At 40.5% G+C, this 21,132-nt stretch overlaps 1 protein-coding gene across 4 annotated transcripts in view; it reads left to right on the top strand.

Annotated features, from left to right (window-relative positions):
- The window catches only part of TTLL11 (tubulin tyrosine ligase like 11), a 130,597-nt gene that overhangs the window by 29,547 nt on the left and 79,918 nt on the right, over positions 1-21,132 (top strand). For all 4 annotated transcript variants that reach the window (XM_059715713.1, XM_014603712.3, XM_059715715.1 and 1 more), the window contains 3 exons: positions 627-1,202; positions 3,248-3,343; positions 3,872-3,990. In XM_059715713.1, the coding sequence (XP_059571696.1) occupies positions 627-1,202; positions 3,248-3,343; positions 3,872-3,990 (791 nt within the window). The remainder of the gene's footprint in view (positions 1-626; positions 1,203-3,247; positions 3,344-3,871; positions 3,991-21,132) is intronic.

The following is a 21,132-nucleotide window of genomic DNA, read 5'->3' as shown; positions in this document are numbered from 1 at the left end:
AAGACAGTCTGGGCTCTTGCTGGTGGGAGTGTTGGATAACAGTGGATGCACAGTGTCTTCAGGATGACAGAGGATGTAACCCCATACCCAGGGGATGTAACCTGGTGTAACCCAAATTGAATAAAAATCTCTGCCAGGCAGCTTCCTTTCTCTCAGGATTGTTTGTGTACAAGGCTGCTTGTTCAGGCTTCATGAGCCTCTCCTCCTGAGTAAGTATCAGATGCTGCACAAAAGCCTCGTCTCCAAACTAGATCTGTATTGGTGAGTCATGTCCACAATAGCAATCCTCATTAATAAGAAGTGTTTCAAACAGAAGCGTCACACTGTGCTGGAGGGAGGCTTTTGGGATCCTGTATACAACAAGGTTTTCTCTAGCTCGGTATCTCCCCATTCACCTTATTTGTCTGGTCTTGTGTATTTGTCAACATAAGTATCTTCCACTCTTACCTGCATTATACTTACCGCTCCTTGCTGTCGACGCGTAGTTTTTGCATGGGCTGCTTGTAAGTAGGATTTCTTTTGAGATGTCATAGCACTGAAGTTTTTCTTTCTGCAATAACCAAAGAATTCTTTCCCTGTATTTCATGGCCCTTGTTAACATAATTATCTTCTTCCTTCCTTTGTAGGTTCGCATGATGAAAGAAAATGACCCAGCTTGGAAGCCCACGTTCATTGTGAAACCTGACGGAGGATGTCAGGGGGATGGAATCTACCTCATTAAAGATCCCAGTGACATTAGATTGGCTGGAAACCTACAGAGCAGGCCAGCTGTTGTCCAGGAATACATCTGTAAACCACTGCTGATTGACAAGCTGAAATTTGATATCCGTCTCTATGTGTTACTGAAATCTTTAGAACCTTTAGAAATTTACATAGCCAAAGACGGACTCTCTAGATTTTGTACAGAGCCCTATCAAGAACCTACCCTCAAAAATTTGCACCAGGTATTTATGCACTTGACAAACTATTCACTGAATATTCACAGTGGGAACTTCATCCATTCAGACAGTGTAAACACTGGCAGCAAAAGGACTTTTTCAAGCATCCTCTACAGATTGTCTTCCAAAGGGGTTGACATCAAGAAAGTGTGGTCAGATATCATTTCACTGGTGATTAAAACGATTGTTGCACTAACTCCAGAACTGAAAGTTTATTACCAGTCTGATATACCAACAGGAAAACCTGGGCCAACTTGCTTCCAGGTAGGTTAGGAATTTTGATTTAGATGGTGCATTCCCATGAGAGTGCATCACTTTCTTTGCTGTTTTCCTTTCTATAATGAAATTGGAGTTCAGTTATTTTTGCACATGGATTAATTTTCTGTATGTTAAGTTCTTTTCATTAAAGCTTTCTTGTCATTCTGTTGTTGATTGGTAGTGGGGAAAGTAGCTTTATGCTGAACAGTGCCCCTTAAACATTCACAATCTAGAGTGCCACTAGAGGCACCTTACCCCTACTCTGAAACAGCTGCCCTGGGGGCTTCTGTGGGTTTTCAATCAATTGTAGCTGTGTTCACTTCACTAGGAAGCTTCCAGGTGGTTGTGCTGAGCAGATTCAATGCAACACTGATGCTACTAATTTCAAATCTTGTTTTATCAAAGGATGATTATAGTATGTATATTTAGATAGAAGCATTCTGAAGGTCACTGATGACCAAAAGGTACGTGCTGACAGGAAGGGCCTACCATTTATTTAGCACATTTCCTAGTGCTATTTTTCTGGTTTCTTCCTGCCAGATTTTAGGATCTGGGTGACCGTCTGTATTGTGCACATGAAAGACTAACACTGGTTATTGCCACTCCCAGAAGTTAGGTGGTCTGTCACACTATGGTTTCTAACTGACCCATTCGTTTAAGTGCTTTTATGTCTACTCTGAACATCTCATTAAGTTAGGGAAAATGTCCTCCCTCTGCTTGGGATTTTTGCTGTTGGTTTTTGGTTTTTTTTTCCTTTTAAGAGAAAAGGAAGAAAGTTGATTTGCATGAAATGTCCAACATCACAAGTGACCTTCCAGAACTGTAATTTGGGCAGGTCTTGCCAGAAAAATAGGCACAGGCTATGATTATATTAGCAAACTCTATCATTACAGTGAGAATAACCACTGAAGCAGCAATTTACCAATTAGTGTCTACATCTACAATAAAATGCTTTGCTGATAAATACATCTCAGACTTTTTTTTTTCCTTCCCCACAGCAAAGAGCCACTAAACAGCAACAAACATGTATCCTAGTCGCACATAATAACTAGATGAATCCAGTGGTTTCCTCTGTAGAAGAGTAGTGGGTTTTCATACATGCTCATGGTCCCTTCCAGTTTGTTAATAGCCTCCAAAAGGCAGCGTTCAAGGAGCCATGTGCCATGCAAATCATTGTGTTTGCTGAAAAAGTATTGTTATGGGCAAAACAAGAGAGATTGTGAAAATACAGGCAGTTTAATTTCCTTTCCCTTCTCCCCCACCCCCATCAGCTGCATAGGAGTGGCAGGTGCGTGTTACTGAATAATCTGGTGAACTGGAGACTGTGGTAGTCCCAGGTTACCCTCTTTTCCACAGTCAATATTCTGAACAAGATCAGCTAAAACACCAAGTTGCATCAACCAGTTAAGGGCAAGCAGGTGGTGTGTCCAGTGAGATTCTTTCAGCGGGGGACCCTCTGTTTCAGAGGTCAACTTGAAACTATTTATTATGCCCAGAGGATGCTTAGATGGCTCAGCAAGGCCAGGTGGCCATACCAAAGAAACCCTTGAAGAAATCAGGGCCCTGTCATGGGAGGTGCTGTATAGATATGCTGAGAGAGTCCCTATTTCAAAGAGCTTATTATCTAAGTATCTAAGCAGACAAAAAGTGTAAGAGATGGGTGAGGAAGTAAGGCATGGATCAGGTCAAACAGGAAGTCTGGGGCAGAGCCAAGAAATGACCCCAGGTCTTTGTCTTAAGGAAAGAATGAGAAGAATGAGTATTTCACCATTAAGTGTGGCAGCCTGCCCACAAGTAGTTAAAGTTGTTTATTAAGACTTTGAGTGGGAATGGGGTTTTGGCCTGCCTCTTCTGCGGATGCACCACCTCAAGTGTGGGGGTGAAAAACAAAGAATGTAGGTAATCTTCCTGGGCTGTCCTGTGCCATCGATCAGGTAGGAAAACAGTCCTTTTGGATGGATACAGCATCTACATAGTGCATAGCAGGAAGCAGATTCTCTAAGAGGCACTGGAGAGGGCGAAAGTAATGTTGTATTGTTTGTTATGCACAGATTTTAGGGTTTGACATTCTCCTAATGAAAAACTTGAAGCCTATGTTACTCGAAGTAAATGCAAACCCCAGCATGAGAATAGAACATGAACAAGAGGTAAGACCTTTCAGCTTGACAATGACTTTGGAATATAATTTTTTAAGTTTGGCTTTTTTGGTGTGTTTTTTTGAAAGATGAAAGCTGTCTGCTAATATGAAACTGGTAAGGTTCTTTGTAATTTTTTGCTTTGCAGTCACTGCTAATCTTATACTCTTGAAACATGACTTATTGGAATTGTGAAAGCTCTCCATCATCTCTGTCATAAATATATTTATTCAACATCCCTTGCAGTTGAATTTAATTATATTTAGGGAAATGCTAACCATTTCTTGTTTTGTTTTTGTACTTAATATAAATGGTAAAAGTGGTGGCTATGATCTTTTTCTCCCATTTTTTTTTTTTTAGGGGGCTTGACTAAACTTGTCATGTCATCTTGAGTGTATTAAAAGATCATTTTTATTAAAGTATTCTGTCATTTGTCACTGTATATTTAAAACCTGTGGGCTATGATTAAGACTTCAGCAGCTATATAATAAATAAGCAGCAGTTCTGCACTGAACACTTGTATCCTTTTGCAAATTAAAGCTTTCTCCAGGGGTGTTTGAAAATGTTCCAAGCCCTGTTGATGAGGAAGTGAAAGTAGCTGTGATCAGAGATACTCTTCGTCTAATGGATCCATACAAAAAGAAGAAAAAAGATAACCTGTAAGTATTTGGACTTCCTTTTCATTTTGTCAGCATGATCTAACCATAATCCTAATAATGAAACAAATCTTTGGGATTTTACAGCCTCCCTTTTAAACTTTTTCAGTCTTTAGCAAAGTAGTAGAATGTGGTATAGGAGGTACAGATCTAATTAAGTCTCCATGGCTTCTTTTTCACACTTACTATGGTAGTATTTGATGACTTTGTTATTTTAATAACTTGAACTGATATTCGAGCAAATAATCTACTAATCCACACTAGTTAGTTTATAGATTTGGTTCCCAGGCATCATCACTGATTCAGTCTTGAGACATATGTTTGCATATTCATATGTTTTTGAGTCGCGTGGTATGCTGATAAATGACTCGCCATATCTGAGCTGAAATATGTGAAAATTTTATGTAAAATTGCTCCTTTGTAATGAATGGATACAGGGTTTTTAAAAACAGTTTACTGTATTCATTGGTCAGTAAGTGGAATACAAGCCTTGCAATGGACTAAAACAAGGGCGCAGCTACACATTGCTGTATGGCGCCAGTGCTACGATGCCTTTTGGAAGTACTAAAGCATGGTGCAGTATGGGCAGTTACATGATTAGCAGGCCACTATGGCGACGTAGCTGGTGATCACATGGAGACCCACAGGATCACTAAGTTGCTGTAGCACACTGTAAGGCAACACAGCACATCGCTACATCTTCATAGGGTGGCGACGTAGAGACATGCCCGGGGAGCCTTTCTGAAATGAGTTGCATCCCATACAAACGTACTAGGTGTCACTGGGTATTTATCTTCACTATGTTGTTTTTTGTGTATATATCTATATAGATATATCTATATCTATATCTATAGTGAAGATGTATGCTTCTGCAGTTAGGTTGACAGTCAACCACAGGGAGGGGAGGAGAAATAGGTCATGGGATCCTGAGTGTCCACGCAGCCATCACTTTGGGAAGCCTCCTATTTTGGCTGGCCTTGTCATAGAACGAGGTAGGAGATTCCTTGTCAGTATAAAGAGAATCTTCTTTGCTTTTTCCAGCTGTATGTAATAGTCTGCCCTCAAGATACCGTATAATAGTTTCTCTTCACTATTTTAAAGTAAGAATTTGCCTGGTAATGGGATTTTGTATTGGAGCAAAAGTGATGCAGCTTGCACAGAAGTGTTTATGGTGGGGCAAGATTAAGAGGAAAGCACAGTAATGCTTTCTGTTTCAGTGAAACCCTCGTTTTAAGCAATTCCTCAGATTCATGTAAGAGGGAGTGGTTTTTCACTTTTTTCACTTGCCTGTAGGCTCGTTTCTACTTTACAATATCTGTCTTGTCCTCTTCATGTCACTTAGCAGGAGCTTAAACATGTAATTCATATTCTATGATGATTTCAAGGACAGTCTTACTATCCTGGTATTGAAAGAAGTAGCAGAAAAAGTAGAGTTGATATGAAGGTACCTTTTGTACAGCTGGTAAACTCATAATATTTGACTTTCCAAGGAGCCATGTGATTTTGAGGAAGCCTTTCTTTAAAGTATAGTGTTTTTATGCTCATTTAGTTGCTGTGCTCAGTAGTCATGCTGACATCAGGAAGCAGTCTTTCTCTGGTTTTGGCTATATCAAATGTTAACCCTTAATATTAAGTATATTTCAGGACTCTGGGCTGAAAAATGGATCTTGTTCTTTATGTAGCCAGCTGTATCCTCTTTTGTTTAATCACTGGTTATTCCAAACATTTTATAACTATATTTAAGTATAGGATAAGAGATTAAATGTACAGTTACAAATAACTCAGTCAGCGGAGAACTGCAATATGTGCTTCGGATGTTTGCCCAAATGAGAAATCTTTTTACAGCACATTTTGACTGCAAAATAATTTATAACAGGATTATCCTGTGATGAGATAAATTATTGTCTCTTCACAGCATGAATTCATCATTTCTGAGGATAATCTGGTTACAGATGATGTTGTTACTGGGTATCTAGGTATCCTTGCCCCAAGACATTTACATTCATTGCTTCCCAGAGAGATTTTTTTTCATATCTGATCTGTGTTCATAGCATGTTTAACTTTTCATCTTGATGAATAGGAATTCAGGTAAACAGCTCTCTTTGCATCTAGAAAACATTTCTCCTTTATCTTTATGTACTGTATCTTGATCTGATAATTGCATATCCCTGCTAGAATGTCTTTTCCAGAAGGATTTCAATTGAGGATCAAGACGTTTTCATTGAAAACGTCAATTGACGGTAAGCTTGTGTTCGGAGTTTATACGAGTTTCTGGACTCAGGTGCTAGGATATCAGTACAATATGGTTGAAAAAATCCATTGCCCGGTGGAGACGGGCATTCAAAGGTTGAACAGAACTGTCTTAGAGACATTGCCGGTGTTTCAGGGTGGCTGATTTAGGTGGGGTTTCTTGTGAGAGGAGTGGCTCTTTGTGCAAGCTTCCGACTCTGGGGCCTCATTTGGATCACATACACAAGGTTTAAGCCAACTGAAAAACACTGGTCTAAAACACTTGTGGGAAAGGAATCGAGCACCAAATGCCTTTGTGCTGTTGTTAATAGCAAACAGTTTGCTGTTTTCCTTTTTGTCTCTCCCTTTCTGCCCATTTCAATACATTTCAATTGGTTCTAAAAATGTGCCTCCATTCCCTTTTTCTGCACATCCCTACCAGTTGCTACGAAAAGCTGACATTTGTGTTAGGGGGCAGTTTGAGGATTAGGGCAAAATAAAGTATGAGACCCAGGGGATTAAGCAACATTGTCTATTCTTTGCAGTATCATTGCTAGTCCAGTTCCTGTTGACTGCATGTTTGTAACTGAGAGCAGAATTTGGCCCCTTCAAGCCAGACAAATGACACGCACAAGCCTGTTTTGAAAGCCACCCATTCATCAAACACCCTGGAGTTTAGTTTTAGTGATAAGTTGTTAATGGACATTGATTTAAATAAAGTTTAGCATGGGATGTAACGCCCAGTTTGAACACTTGGGGAAAAATTGAGAAAGAAATCACTAGCTGCAAATGAGCTGCATCTTAGACAGGTGAATATTCTGCTGTGGGGATGGATTTGATTTCCCTCTAATTATTTCCTAGATTAAAATAAATGAAGCATCAAAATGAAAGTGAGTTTTAGAAATCATCCCAAAGCACTTCATTATCAGGAAAAATTAATAGGTCAGAAATATTCTGTAGTTTAATTTCTTTTTTTGGTTTGATGGAGCTTTTTTTTTCTATGAAGCGATATACTACATTGAAACTGTGAGTTATGCAGAATCAAAGCAGTGCATTTATTAAGCTGTACATCCTTACTGAATTTCTCTGGCAACATTCAGACTTCAGATCCACTAAGAGCCAATTATTACCTTCACATTGCCAATAATTAGCAATTGAAAATGTACAGCCATCCAGATGGGGTTCAAGTAACTATACTTAAATACTTCTGCTAACTATGGTTACAGTGTGTGTACTGAATTTAAAACTTGCTTAGTGTTACGGTTCTTCACTTTTTCAGTTGAGAACACGTTCGCTCTGTTGGGTCGGACCAAAGGGCCACCTAGGCCAGTATCCCTGTCTCTGACAGCAGCAAGTAGGAGGTTCTTTAGTGTAAGAAACAGGGCTAGTGATCCCTCTTCTGCTGTACCTCCTGAGTTAGCAGCAGTGAATCTGCAAACACGTATGCTTACAATTCAAGCACATATCCTGTGTAAATACGTATCTAAAATTGCACAGGTGATTATGTGACTGGGGGTCCATGTCGTATCAAGCGACAGAGTAGATTTCTTTGTCCTCTCAAAGCGGTGCCACTTGTTCCTGTATGCCATAAAAAATCCAGGGACTCAAAACAGAGTAAAAAGTAACATAATCTGAAAGGAAGGAGCAGAACCACTATGGCATGCTCCTTCCCTTTCTCCTGAGCCCTGAAAGCCTTGCATGCAGACACCCTGGAGCTAGGTACCGAGTATACTGGAGATGCATCCTGAGCTGGAGGAGAGACCTGGGGTGGGCAGTGCCCGCAGCATGTTCTGTTTAATCCTGGCAGAAATCCTCGTGGAAGTAGCTGCTCTGCTTTGTTGCACTCCGGTCCCTTTGTTAAAGGATGGTTACAGAAAAGTTTCTGGAAGAGCTATGCAGATGGGAGAGGAAGGAGCTAATATACTGCTTTGAGATCCCAACCTACAGGTTTGGAATTTCTCTTCCTGTGGATCCCCAGACAGCTTGATTAGGAATTTATGCATGTAGACCCGAGCTTCAAAATCTCCTTGCTCCCGAGAAGAAAAGCGGGTTGCAGCACCATAAAACTTCCCTCAGAATACTCTATAATGCTAGCCAGTATGTGCTATTTGACTGTGACTAGGGAACAAAACCCCCCCCAAAAAACAAGGGAAAGTCTTATCACAATTAATGCAGATGGCTGCTAATCAAATGCATGTTTTTGTTGCTGATTTCTCTCCTTTTACTCTCTCTCTTTTGAAAAAAACAAAAATGTGTCTAACTAAAAAGATAACGGTAAAGGGTATGGAGAAATGCTCTTGTTAGGAATTTGCAAATAAATTCTCAAGAGCCAAAGAATCAGGTTTTCATTTTGCCCTAGCTTTGGTTTCCAGGCCTAATCCTCTTTTCTGTAGGCATCCTTAATTCAAAACCAGTGTTTCCCTCACAATTAGTAGAAATAAATAAATTAAATAAAGCACTAATGAAGCTACTAATCCGTTAGTTTCATTTTGTGCGGCAGTATTGTTGTCATTGATTTTAAGGTCTGAAGGGACCATTGTAATCGTCTAGGCTGACCTCCTGCATAAAACCAGCCATAGAGCCCCACGCGCTGGGTGCATCTACACGAAACGTTTACTGCAGTCGGCTAATTAGCTGCACAGTAAGTGTCTCAGCATCTACACATGCGCCTCTATTAGGCTGGAGTAAACTAATTTACTCCGCAGCAGGATAATACTTACTTATAAATGCAAGTACTATCCTGCTGCGGAGTGAAACTCCACAGCAGTGCACGTGTCGATGCTGGAGGGGCTGGTTGGGGCACGAGGGTGCTTCAGCATGGAGGCTGCTTGCCTGCTAGCCCTGCTCTGGAGCACCCTCAAGCCCTAGCCAGCCCCTCTGCAGCACAATGACCCAGGGCCAGCAGCTCTGGGCTGGCAGGCTAACCTCCAGGGTCCTCTACCAGCCGGGGCTGCTTTGATCTGTCTTCACATGCTATGCATATATAAACTGCAGAGCTTATTGCTCCAGAGTTAATTGCTCCCAGGCACATGTTCAAACGGTGTTCCCAGGAGCAATAAACTGCAGAGCAATTAGCTCTGCTATTTATTCATGTGCAGTAATATCACGTGTAGATGCGCCCACTGATTCCTAAATTGAGCCAAATAACCTGTGGCCAAGAACCTGAATTTGGAACTCATCACTTATGGCATTTACAGATTTATCAAAACCTTTCATTATTTTCTTGTGGGATGATATTTACTGAGTGAATGGCCAGCAAACATCCTGTACTATTGATTTCTGGTTGTAGAACCACTACATGCTTCCAATTCCAGAATTGCAATTTAAGTAATGTGTTTTCTAGGTTTTGTTTAGTGGCCAAACTTAAGATATACTGAAAACATTGGTCTCGCACCAACTTGAATAGGTCAAAAAAGGAATTAGATTAACGTATTGAAGATAGATCCATCTGGAGCTATTAAACATAAAGGTGAAGGGTGTAAGCGTGGGTGTCTAAGGGTGTCGTCTTGGGACATCCCTAAACATACAGCTGGGAGGAGCTGACGTAGGATTCATCACTCTACACATACCCTGTTTCTTATTCTCTCACCTAAAGCATCTGCTGCTTTGCTGCCATTGGAGACACGATATTGAGCTGGATGAATCTGCAGCCTGATCCTTATGTTCTTGTACAATATTTTCACAAAGCCATCAGCGTGTTCTGCTGTACAAGATTGAATGTAGAGTCCGGTGTAAAACAGTGACAAAATATGTATTTTGGTTGTCATATTTGGGCTATACATGGCATCACTTAGACTTTTAGCCTCGTAGCGTGTACGATTACTCTTCTGTATCTTGTAATATTAGTATGATGTGATTTATAAAGTTCCCTACAGGTCAATTTTATTTTGGTTCAGGTACATTTCATAACCTATTTGAAGTGAAAAAAAATGACTTGATCTAATGGAAATTTACACAACTAAATAGATGGTCTAATGATGCTAAGCCATGCTGAAGTAAATCAACTTTGCTCATGTAAACAGCAGTTTAATTAAGATAATCATTGATGCAAATCACTGTTCAAATTGTGCCTCCAATTGAAAATCCATTTCAAAAGGTTTCGCAAACTTTTCCTTTTTTGGTACCTAATTTTAAGCCTCCGTAGCGGCAATAGTAAAAGGTTTAAATTAAAATGTGTAATAACCATTGCTTAATTGCAAGCAATTTATTCCTCTTCAAAAATGCATTGGTTTTGAAGACAAGAGTGTAGTCTTTTAGCAAACTTAAATGTGAATAGCACATTTTGCATATTCTCCATCAGATGTTAGAGGCAGATTGTTTGACTGGTTTTTAATTGGGAGCCATGTATATCATTTAGAGTGTGTACACTTTAAACATCTTTTGAAGATCATTCATATTAGCCTTAGCTTCTTCCTTCCAGCACTAATGATTTGCTTCCCCGTTGTGTCAAAAGGAAATATTTGCGTCATAGTTTATTAATGCTAATTAGCCCAGAGAAAATAAAAGATTTGTTCTTCATAAAGTTGTGCTGTTATAGTAATCCATATTTATAGTTACTGTTTAAATCTTGGTGCTTATTCTGGTTGCCATTTACGATCATTTGGATTTATATCCTGACATAGGAATATGCTGAATATTTTTCTATGGAGCTGAAAGCGTTCTCTTCTAACACGGGAAACATGCATAGTGTAATGACACATTCATTATTATCGAAGATATGAACAGGTCATGGAATAATACCTGCCTTTCACTTAATAAAAATGATGAAGGTGCAGATCCACAAGTGTCATAATGCCTTTTATTCAGCACTAAAGTAACCAGTGATGATAACAGAAATGAAATGCTTTAGAAACCAAGTGGAGTTTAATCTGTGGCTGTTACAAAGATGATCAATGCACTATGCCCATAAAAATGAGTGTTCATTATGTGGTGTGATCCTGCTGTTGTACTGTTAGTCTGTATTACTTCTTGAGCGCTCATTGTCTGAAGAGACTACTGCCATGCTTTTCTGTTTTGAATGCAACCTTGAAATAAATTTATGCTATTGCGGTTAATTTTGTGTTCTCCAAAGATGCCTGATACATGACGCTCCAGCCCTGTTCTTTGGATGCTATCACTCTGGCAAATGTCACATACGAGTGACTCTCTTGGAACAGGAAGGGCCACAACGGGAGATGTTTCAAGCTTTTTGGTGAGATTGATATGCAAACATTAGTTGAAACCACACTGTTCAGAGAGACGCGTTACAATACTGATGTGCATCAGGTGTCCCTTCCCATTCCCCCCTCCAAGCCAATATGTAGTTAGGAAGGAAATTTCAGTTAAGGATTTGTTGATCTTTCTGCACAGAAAAATCAGAAAATAAGTGGCGTTCCCACCCCCCAGAGGGACAAAATTGCTTCTCTTGCTGTGGGACAGCTTTGTTGGCCTCTGGGGGAGGAAAGATATACTCTGGATTGGTTGAGTCTGGAGAAATGAATTTTTGTTCTTTATTTGTGAACGCTGTACTAAAGGTGGATATCATGACAACCTCCCTGAGCGGCTGCTGTGGAAATAACTTAACTTATCTCAAGCTTGGGGGTTGTCAGATGGTAAGTCAGTTTTCCTCTGTTTGTGACTGACGGGCCTTGTTCTGCCCCTGAGCTGTGAGCCACTGTGATGGATCTGTGGGCCTTTCTACTGAAAAAGACATTTCTAAATTTCTAGACACATTTTTTCTGTTGGGGTTATTTAAATTACCTTGTTCCACATCTTGCTAGTATAGTTAATGCCATGATGCTGAGAATTTATATGGCCTCTGATATTTGCATACTGTATTTGCATTTACCTTTTCAAAAAGCAATAAATCACCTAGGCTGTTGCATTTGTTTTATTTTTCAGATAATTTTCAGTCAGTTTCACAAATTTTCCCCTCCTGATGCTTGAGTAATGTTTAAAGGAAACGGAAATAAGGACTGCAGAAAGGCATCTCTGTGGGATAATTATCCTCGATTTTGATGAAAATAAACACAGTAGTCGCTGCCAAGAATTATTTTATCTCACTGTCCATATTTCTGAGATTCAGAATTTAATCAGTCTTCAAAGATGAAATGCTAGTGTACGTACTCATTTCACTGCCTTCTACCCCTCATTTTTCATTTTAAAGGTTTATTTAAACAGATTTGTTTTTTGTTACGAAGTATGCATTTTGGCTGTTGCAGTATACCATGTTTCGGCAGTCACCCAGATATTTCTACTCGTTGCATTGCTAGCTTCTGTAGAGGACAGTCTACCAGTCAGTAAGGAAAGAGGAATATGAATTAATTTAAAAACTGTGCTGTTATCACGGCAGCCAGCTTTCCAAAACGTAACCGATTTTGTATCTACACAACTGGAAGCTGTCACAAATCTCTATGCAGACATCACAAGATGAGCACTCAGTAAATTAATTTATGGGGAGAAGTCATTAATAGAAATACAACATAAGCCTGCAGCATCCCCAAGCAAATGCTGTGCTGTCAATCTGTAAGGGCAGCTGTACTTATTCAAGACAATAAAACCCTAGACCAGTGCACTTTGCTTAATGCTTTCCTTTTCCCTTTAGAGGCTATGAACCCTAGTGCACTAGTATGATGGTTTGTGTGAAAGTAGCACTTTCTCTGCTTTGAGCCGGGTTTTCTTTGGCCTGAGCTGGCTTTAACTACAAGCATGACTCTTAGTATCCCTGCCTGCTCCTTTGAGCTGGCAGTCACTCATTTCTGCTTTGTGCTCCCGACACACAGACCACATTCACTGACCAGTTTTGTGACCATCCTAGGGGATCAGTCTGCAGGGAGCTGCTAGACCAAAATCTTATTTTGACCAAAATTTATAGCACAGAAGATTTGTAGCCTTGTATTACTTAGTTTTTAAGTTGACCCCAGTAAAACCCACAATGCTAGAATCATTCTTGCCATTAACATCTCTAAACTGTTTCCAGGAGGTCAGGTTCATCTGCTAAAAACTCCCTCCTTGCTTAAGGAAGTCAAAGAGTCCTCAACAAGCCACTCGTCTCTGCTGTCAGAGCCATTTTTTACCCCCAGTTAATGCTCCTTTTTTTTCCCTTCAAGGAATAGTCCACTTCATCTCGAAAGAAAATAAATCTGCCGGGATAAATGGGTTTTACAGTTAGAGAGCTGAGCATGATATGGAAACCATGCTGTGAACACAATGGAATGAAACGAGAGAGAGAAAATTAGCAGTCATTTTGTACATTGGAGATCATTTAACACCAAAATCCCCTGGAGCCCATAGTATGACACCATGGTGTGCTACGACATCCTGTTCATCCTTGTTGCTATGCTAGATTTAGAAATAGGTGCAATACACATTTAAGGTATTGAATCTATGTAAAATAAGGAAGTAAAGGCATGAATTAGAAGTAATGGGGCTGGTCATCACTGCAGTGTTTCTTGCGACTCCATTAGATGCAGCAGTGAATTAATCCAGTATTCAAAAGGTAGACCTTCTGGTGCCCTTTACAGGACTAATTAACAAACTGTTAAATAGTCCATTTGGTTTAAAGAACTGGGGCTTAAGATAGTTGAGATTTTTCTCTCTGTTGCTTAACACTTTTATGTTAAACAACTTCCACCTTTATATGCCCAGAACTATTCTCAGCTATTGTATTGGAAGCAAATGAGTGTCTAGAAGTCCTTTAGGTCTGTGTTCTGCTTGGGTCCTTCAGCAGGACACAGGCAACATTTTTGGGTATCTGGTTCTTCTAACTTAATGACTCTCCTGAATGGCCTTTTTGAGCCACAGATTAATGCTTCAATCTGTTCTGATCCTCATGAAAATCTTTGTTCCTTTGCTGTCCTGTAGAAGTTGGGTCAGGTTTCCAGCTTCTAAAAAAATCCCTATCCATCAGCTCTTCATTCTACAACATATTTTTTAAGTGCAAAAATACTGTCCATGCTACTCTATTGACACTGCTCATTCTTACCCCATTCATTCTGGCAAGCAACTTCATAGGTGAGTGGGCCATATGGAGGAAAGCATTCGATATCAACCTTTTGTCTCAGTATCGTTTCAAGTTGACGCGCAGAGACTGTGATGATGGGTAACGTTCACAAACTACGTCCATTAAGTCTTGAGAAGCACTGATCTGAGTGCGGTCTCTGCAGTCTTGCTCTTCCATTCCAACTCCTGCTTGTCACTCCCTCTTCCCTTGATGTTTACAGGTTTTTCAAATAGCTCCCCTCTTCTGACCTCCTGCAAATTAATTCGTGTGAAGTGGAGGAGGAACAGTAGGTGCTAGTGGTAGGGGGTCGTTTCACAATGGCGTTGAAAACCATTTAGTGGTAAGTGCCCCGCAAGTTGCTTACTGCTTCAACAATTCATATGGTATTCAGGCAAAAAGTACAGCAGATAATTTGCTGCACACGCCTGGCAGCAATTGAATGATGATGACATTAGAGACGAGATCTGCTAATTGAGAGAGTGGGATATGGACAAACATACATTTTAGCTACTTTAAAAAAAGGGAAGGGCTGCCACTGAGGAAAGCAAATGACCTGATAATATCTAAATGTTTGCAGAAGCTTGGAGCTTGTAGTGATGCAAGTGAAAAACCGCCTCAATTTGACCTGGAATGGGGTTAAACTTAGTGTGGTTTTGCCACACTTGTATCCCTACCTGAGTGTGTAGGTACACTAACTGGTGCAACATAACAGCTTGTATCCGTTTTTGTTATTGATCATAATTGTTAGGTCTGTTTATGCCCAGGGATTGTTTTGTTTAATGGTCTTGCTTCATATTTAATCTGTTAATTTTTTAATGACCTAAGAATTTACTCTTCAGGTGCACACATTGAGGCAGCAATGTATTTTCTTAAAAAAAAAAACAAAAAATCAGATGTGGCACATGTATACTAGAAATGTATTCAGCAATCCATATGAACACTTTTTTTCTTTATCAAACCGTCAGGTTATTTTGTGATTAACCTTGAACTAAGACTCGGTAGATGCAGGTTAAGTTCCTGCCGCAGACTTTTTCTGTGACCCTGAGCATGTCACTTAATATACTCTGTCTCCGTGCTCCATCTGTGACATGGAGAAGGTCCGTCTTGTCTAGTTAAATGGTAAGCCTTTCAGAGGAGGGGCTCTGTATTACTGTATCAGGGCCTGTTCTGCTGTGCACTGCACTTTATAGACATATGTGCGGTGTGCAGCAGAACAGGCCCTGACACAGGTGCTGCTATGGTACAAATACTAATTATTAATAACCGTGGGCTGCATGTACTAATCTTGTGGTAAAACTTAATTTTCTGAAAAAGAAAACCTGAGATAAGATGGCATACTTCGCTTGGCTTCCAGGACTGCTACTGATCCTTCTCAGAAGCCTTTTTTTTTTTGCCATCTTGGAAGTGGTTATCGCTTTGCTTATGCTTTTACACCCTTTCTTTTTTCAGTAATTACCGCACAACATACTTACGGGTATTGCCTGCACAACACCTTACGTTGTAACCTTGCATGCCATGTTGAGCAAAGGTTCTTTTGGACATTACAATTAAAAAAAAATAAAATAAAAGGATTATCTCTTCAGTCCACACTTGGTGAGGTTATTTTCAGAAATTCATTCTCTACTTGACAGTTCTTTGCTCTTAATTAAGCAAATCGAGGGACTCCTGGAATGTCACTAGAGCTCATGAAATCTGTGCTTGGCAACAGATTCATTTGTGATTATTGCTATCTAAATTTTCACTGTTGTGTAGGAGTGCTGCTACCCTCAGTCCATTTTTCTGCAGTTTATTGTGTGCACTGACTTCTGTACAGTGTCCTAAACATTTATTTATTTTTTTTACATAAACTCTCTCTATAAACTCCTCCTCCTACAGAGAGAGTACATTTAGTTTTATTTTAAATCTCTCAAATGACCCCATATTGAGGGACAGCTGGAAGTGCCTAGAACGCACCCAGAAAACAACACGATGACAGGCCCAGTTCATTTAAAAATTTTAATGGACAAGAATTGATGTGGGTTGCAGAATTTTAAAAGGTTTAGTTTTCAGCACTGAAATTAATTGGCCTAAAAATGTAGCATGCTTTTTCAGTAATTGGTATGCAGCAGTGCCCCTAGCTCTCGCATTCACCTCAGTCTGTTTTTATGTTATCAGATTGCAAATGGAGACCTGTTGTCCAATTAGGGTTGAATCATAATGTTTTGAGAAACAGCTAATCTAATTAATTTTTTATTGGCATCTGTTTTCCTTCCCCCCCCCACTTTTTTACTCTAGTTCTTACTAAATATTAAGGGTTGAAAATGAACTATAGACTGTTACCTTTTAAAAATGAAAAATGTACTTGTGTAATCTAAAATGATCAAAATATAGTGGCATTTAAATCACTTAGCTATTCATACACTTATTAGATTTTGAGTTAATCATTAAGAAGCCTTTTGTCTTCCTCTTCTTTCCCTTTAATTCTCAGAAGGAAAGCAACCCCAACTACCTGCCTCTCTTCCGCTTGCCTCCTGTACCCTTGCCACAAGTATCATCTGTAATCCATGAACGGTGCAGAAACTGGGGTGTGACCAAGAATAAATAAGAGAAGAGAACCAGGGCACCCACTTGAAAGTGCATAGAAAGTCAGTGGGGCCGCAGGTGTCTAAATGAAGGCAGAAGATAGTTTAGTGTGTATAGTAAATTGAGTGTAGGATTCCTTTACTTTGTGTCTTTAATGCTGAGTCTGAAGCAACTATGCAGTTTTTCAAGTCCTTATAACCAGGCGTGGTGCTTAGTAACTTAACTAGTCCTAGTAACTTCAGTGTTCCTGTAGTAATAAGCTTGGCTAGGGAGGGCTTGTGGTATTGGGTGGTGTTTAACTTTTGAGGCCATGAATGGAAGTTGTAGACATTATTTTTCAGAAGCTTTTGTTCTGAAGTTGGTTGAATCTTAGGGGAGCTGTTCGTTTTCCTCTGCCAGATACGAACTGGAAAGCAAGGATACTGGAGCAGTCAAATATTCAATACCAAAATATTTAAGGGTAGAAGTGCTGACACTGCAAAGTGTCTGTGCCTCCTTCTGCACTGCGCTTTCCTATTATTTAGTAGCCTATTATAAAGTATTTAAATTAAACTACCAATATTTTTCATTTAAAGCTGGATTTCTCATTAGAATTCATCAGCTGTTTGCAAAGGATTTCTTTCACAGCCCTGTGATTGAATATAGGTTTTGGGTTTGTTTTTTTTTTTCAAATGTTAATAATAATTTTAAATTCAGTATCAATAAATGCTGATGTTGCCCGATCTAGGCACCACAGGATAATCCTGCTGTCTTTACTCAAGCTTCAATACAGCAAAGTACTTAAGTCCATGCTTAGGTGCACTGCTGAATAGAGACGGTTAGTTAACTGCAGGCTCAGCCTGAACTGATGGAAGCTTCCACTGAAGCAGGTGGACTTTCTAACTAAATAATGTCAGGAATCTGGCTGTGTGATATTTGTTTTCTTACCTGGTTTTATGATGAAAGCAATAAACTGTGTTTAGGCTTACCATTGCAGAACTGTCATCTTGGGGCATTTGAGAGAGAGAAATCACTGCTGTCCTTAGGGTCCTTTAGTCTTCGCTTCTCATCCAAAGAAGGGTTTGCTTACCTAACGCAAGAGACAAACCTTCAACGCTGAGAAGCGTCAGGGCTCTGGCTTTGCAGACTCAACACCAACGTCTCTTCCGTTGGAGGAGGGTTAGCGTCTCTGGATTTAACAGTGGTTTAATTTCTAACTAATATTCAGTTTTATCTCTGGTTGTTTCTGGTGTCTCTGCCCCACTGGCCTGGGCATCCAACTGTAAAACAATATGTTTTGCCAAAGTGGGTTAATTTGGAAAAACTGAAAATGTTCAAACTGCATTTAAAATTTAGACTGTATTTAAATCTACACTGGGGGTGTCAAATACATCAGGTCCAGTCTGCAGGCCAGATCAAGCCCACAGACCGGCCCCATGTGCTAGATCCACTTACAAGCTCCCTGGACCAGCCCTGTGTGCTGAGAGCCGTGTGTGGCTTTAGCCCAAGACCTATGGACAACATAGCAGGCTGGATGATGGGGCTTCACAGGGCAGATCCAGCCCATGGGCTGTATCTTTGACAGCATGACTTAGACTGGACCCAAACTGAACCCAGTCATGCTTTGTGAAGCCCCATTGAAGATGTTGGCATCCCTTCAGGGAGAATTGTAGCCCAGCATGCTTGTTCTACAAGGAATCTGAGTAGCCTGTTGGGAAAGTAACTTTCTACCTATGAAAGTTATTCAATTAAAATGTAATTTGTCCCTGTTACTGAGAAGAAATCATTCCTTTTCTTCCGCACATATTCTGCAAATGCCATCTCATCTCTTTCTCAGCCATAATGTATTAATCACGGCCTGTCTGGTGTCCAAAAGGAGAAGAAAAATGAACAGATGTTTTCTCTGTTAAGGGAGCTGCTCCATCTTTATTTTTTAATTTCATACATTTTTAAGACTGAATGCTGTGTCTTCTTTTCAGGCTCTGGCATAATTTACTCCTTAGTTTTCAGCATAGAAAGGTTGCAGCATTTTGAAGTTAATGAAGCATGTTGCCTTGTGCCTTCAAACTTCAAGTGTGAGCCAAAGACTACTGCTTTACTTGCAAAAATAGGCCCATTGATATTCTTTTAAATGGATTCCTTACATGAGGAAGGTGAATAGAGTTTAGCTCTGCGTGTCAATGCATTGAACCCGGCCAACTCTCCAGAGCTGCAGATTCTTTCAACGTGAGATTCTGCGATCAGCAAAAGGGGATCTTGGCTTCTGCTTACCACCATCATCTGCTCTAGCTTGCTAGGTCAATTATTTGATTTCTTTGGACGAGATCTCCAGTGGTATGAAATGGATGTAGGTCCCTCGACTTATACAAGCTGAAGATGCAGCCCGTCAACTGCACTTCCTGGCAGGTAGCTCTTACGACTTCTGGGGTCTGACAAGTCGTATTATAAACCGCCAGTGTAAAATAGGTTCATGAGTGAAAGTTGGTTTACAGAATCTCATCTTAGAAGCATTATCTAAAATTATGCATAGGGCTAATGACACTGTCCGAGCGAGGTTGTCTGGTGCAGGACTTGGTTTTTCAGTGATTTGTAGCAGTGCCATACTTGCAACTGTTTGGGCTAAAATTTTCCATGCCTTTGCTGAATTGTGCGTGTGTGATATTTATTTATTTATTTTTTAATTTAATTTAATTTAATTTATTTATTTATTTTTGGAACATTTCAGTCAAAATATTTCAGCCGTTTTTAAGACTGGGGGGATATGTGTTTGGCTCACATTAAAGAATTCAGGTGATGCTTGAAGTTCTGTTACCTCTGTGCTTTGGAGCAGGACTTGACATTTGCCAGAAAGGTGACCTTTGTGCCAGGGATAAATGTCTTTTGCCGTGATGAGGAAAATATACTCATATTTGACAGTTTTTATAAGATGTTGAAAGAAGTGCAGTATGGACCTGTTCAGTAAAAACCCAATAGTTTTTCATTTAAAAGTTCCTGTAAGATTCCATCTTAATTGCATTAGCTTTAACCCAGAGGTGAGCAGGATTTTCTTTGCTGTTGTAACTCTGGGTTAGACCCAGGCCCTGGAACTGGGAATAAAGAGTTTTCTTTTCTGCTGTGCTCTCCGTGCCCCTGCTGCTTGCTCATTCAGCTGAAGCAGTATGGAGGAGGAAGCTGCCTGATTTGAGTGAAGAAGGAATTATGCAGCTAGACAGGGGGACGGGTTCTGCTTGGGGGACCAATGGCCTTGGAGGCTGGAAGAGGAAAACTGGGACTGGGAGTAGGGGACAAATAGATGGGGAATGAGCAATGGGGAGGCAGGCACTGGCTGGGCAAGGGGCTGGTGGTGGGTACCGGCAGCTCAGCGGTAAGCAGTGCGGTAAGGTGAGACAAGTCTAACAGCCTGGCTGGACAAGGAGACTGATACTGGGAACAAGGTGGAGGAGAGACTAGGACTAACTTGAGCAGTTTGAATGGGTGAGATTATCTTCTCGCCCAGCGAGCTCTGAGAAGAGCTGGGTTGGAGACTGGCCCAGGATGGGCATGGGCTGGGTAGCTTTCCATTATGTGGGCCATGTCCATTCCGTTCATTAAATGAGGCAGGGGCCATATGGGGGGAAAAAAAGGTTTCTCTAATTCTGGCATTTCTCTTTGAGTGTTCAACTTTGCAGCCATAACAGTTTTATGTGGGTTGCTGCGTGTGCTTTTTGGCTCAGATCATGCATATACATGTGTGTGGCTGTGTGTAACAACACTGGGGCGAGGGGTGTTGTGGAGTACATATAGGAATGAACATATAGGCAATTCAGATGTCCTTTTGTTTTTATTCTTGAATGTCAGTTTGTGTTACTTGGAAACAGCTTTTACAATCTGTGATCAACACATGTGATCACAGATTGCTAAGGCCATTTCCAAGTAACACAAACTGATATTCAGGGATGGGGGGGTGGAAAGGAAGGGTGGGAGGGAGAGGGAGAAAGCACAGTTTTTGAGCTCGTAGCTGTAAATAGGCAGTGCAGAGGGGAGGGGGCGGATAAGCCCTTTCGATCAGCAGCTGTGTGTCCTTGGACAGGAAGCACCAGGTGAAGGATGCAGCAGCAGGATCTGACTAACTCCCCCACTGAGTGGTGCTCTGGACTGTGTAACGCGGTGCTTGTTGTACATAAGGCTGTGCCGTCGTTTGCACACTTGACTTGACCATGCCCACAGCAGCGTTGTTGGCTTTGACTGATGGCAGCGCCAACTTGGAAACTGCTCTGCTTTTAAACTAAGTGGTGCAAATAGTCCATAATGTAGTCTAGGTCTTAATTGTTTGAATTGTCAGCAGTTTCTGGTATATGTAATGATTTCCCTTTAATATGCATGTACAATATGCATATCTAGTTTATCTTGCAATA

Source organism: Alligator mississippiensis, chromosome 12, assembly GCF_030867095.1.
Source record: "Alligator mississippiensis isolate rAllMis1 chromosome 12, rAllMis1, whole genome shotgun sequence".
NCBI lineage: Eukaryota > Metazoa > Chordata > Crocodylia > Alligatoridae > Alligator > Alligator mississippiensis.
Note: the sequence above shows the minus strand (reverse complement) of the source record. Positions and strands in the feature narration are given on the sequence as shown.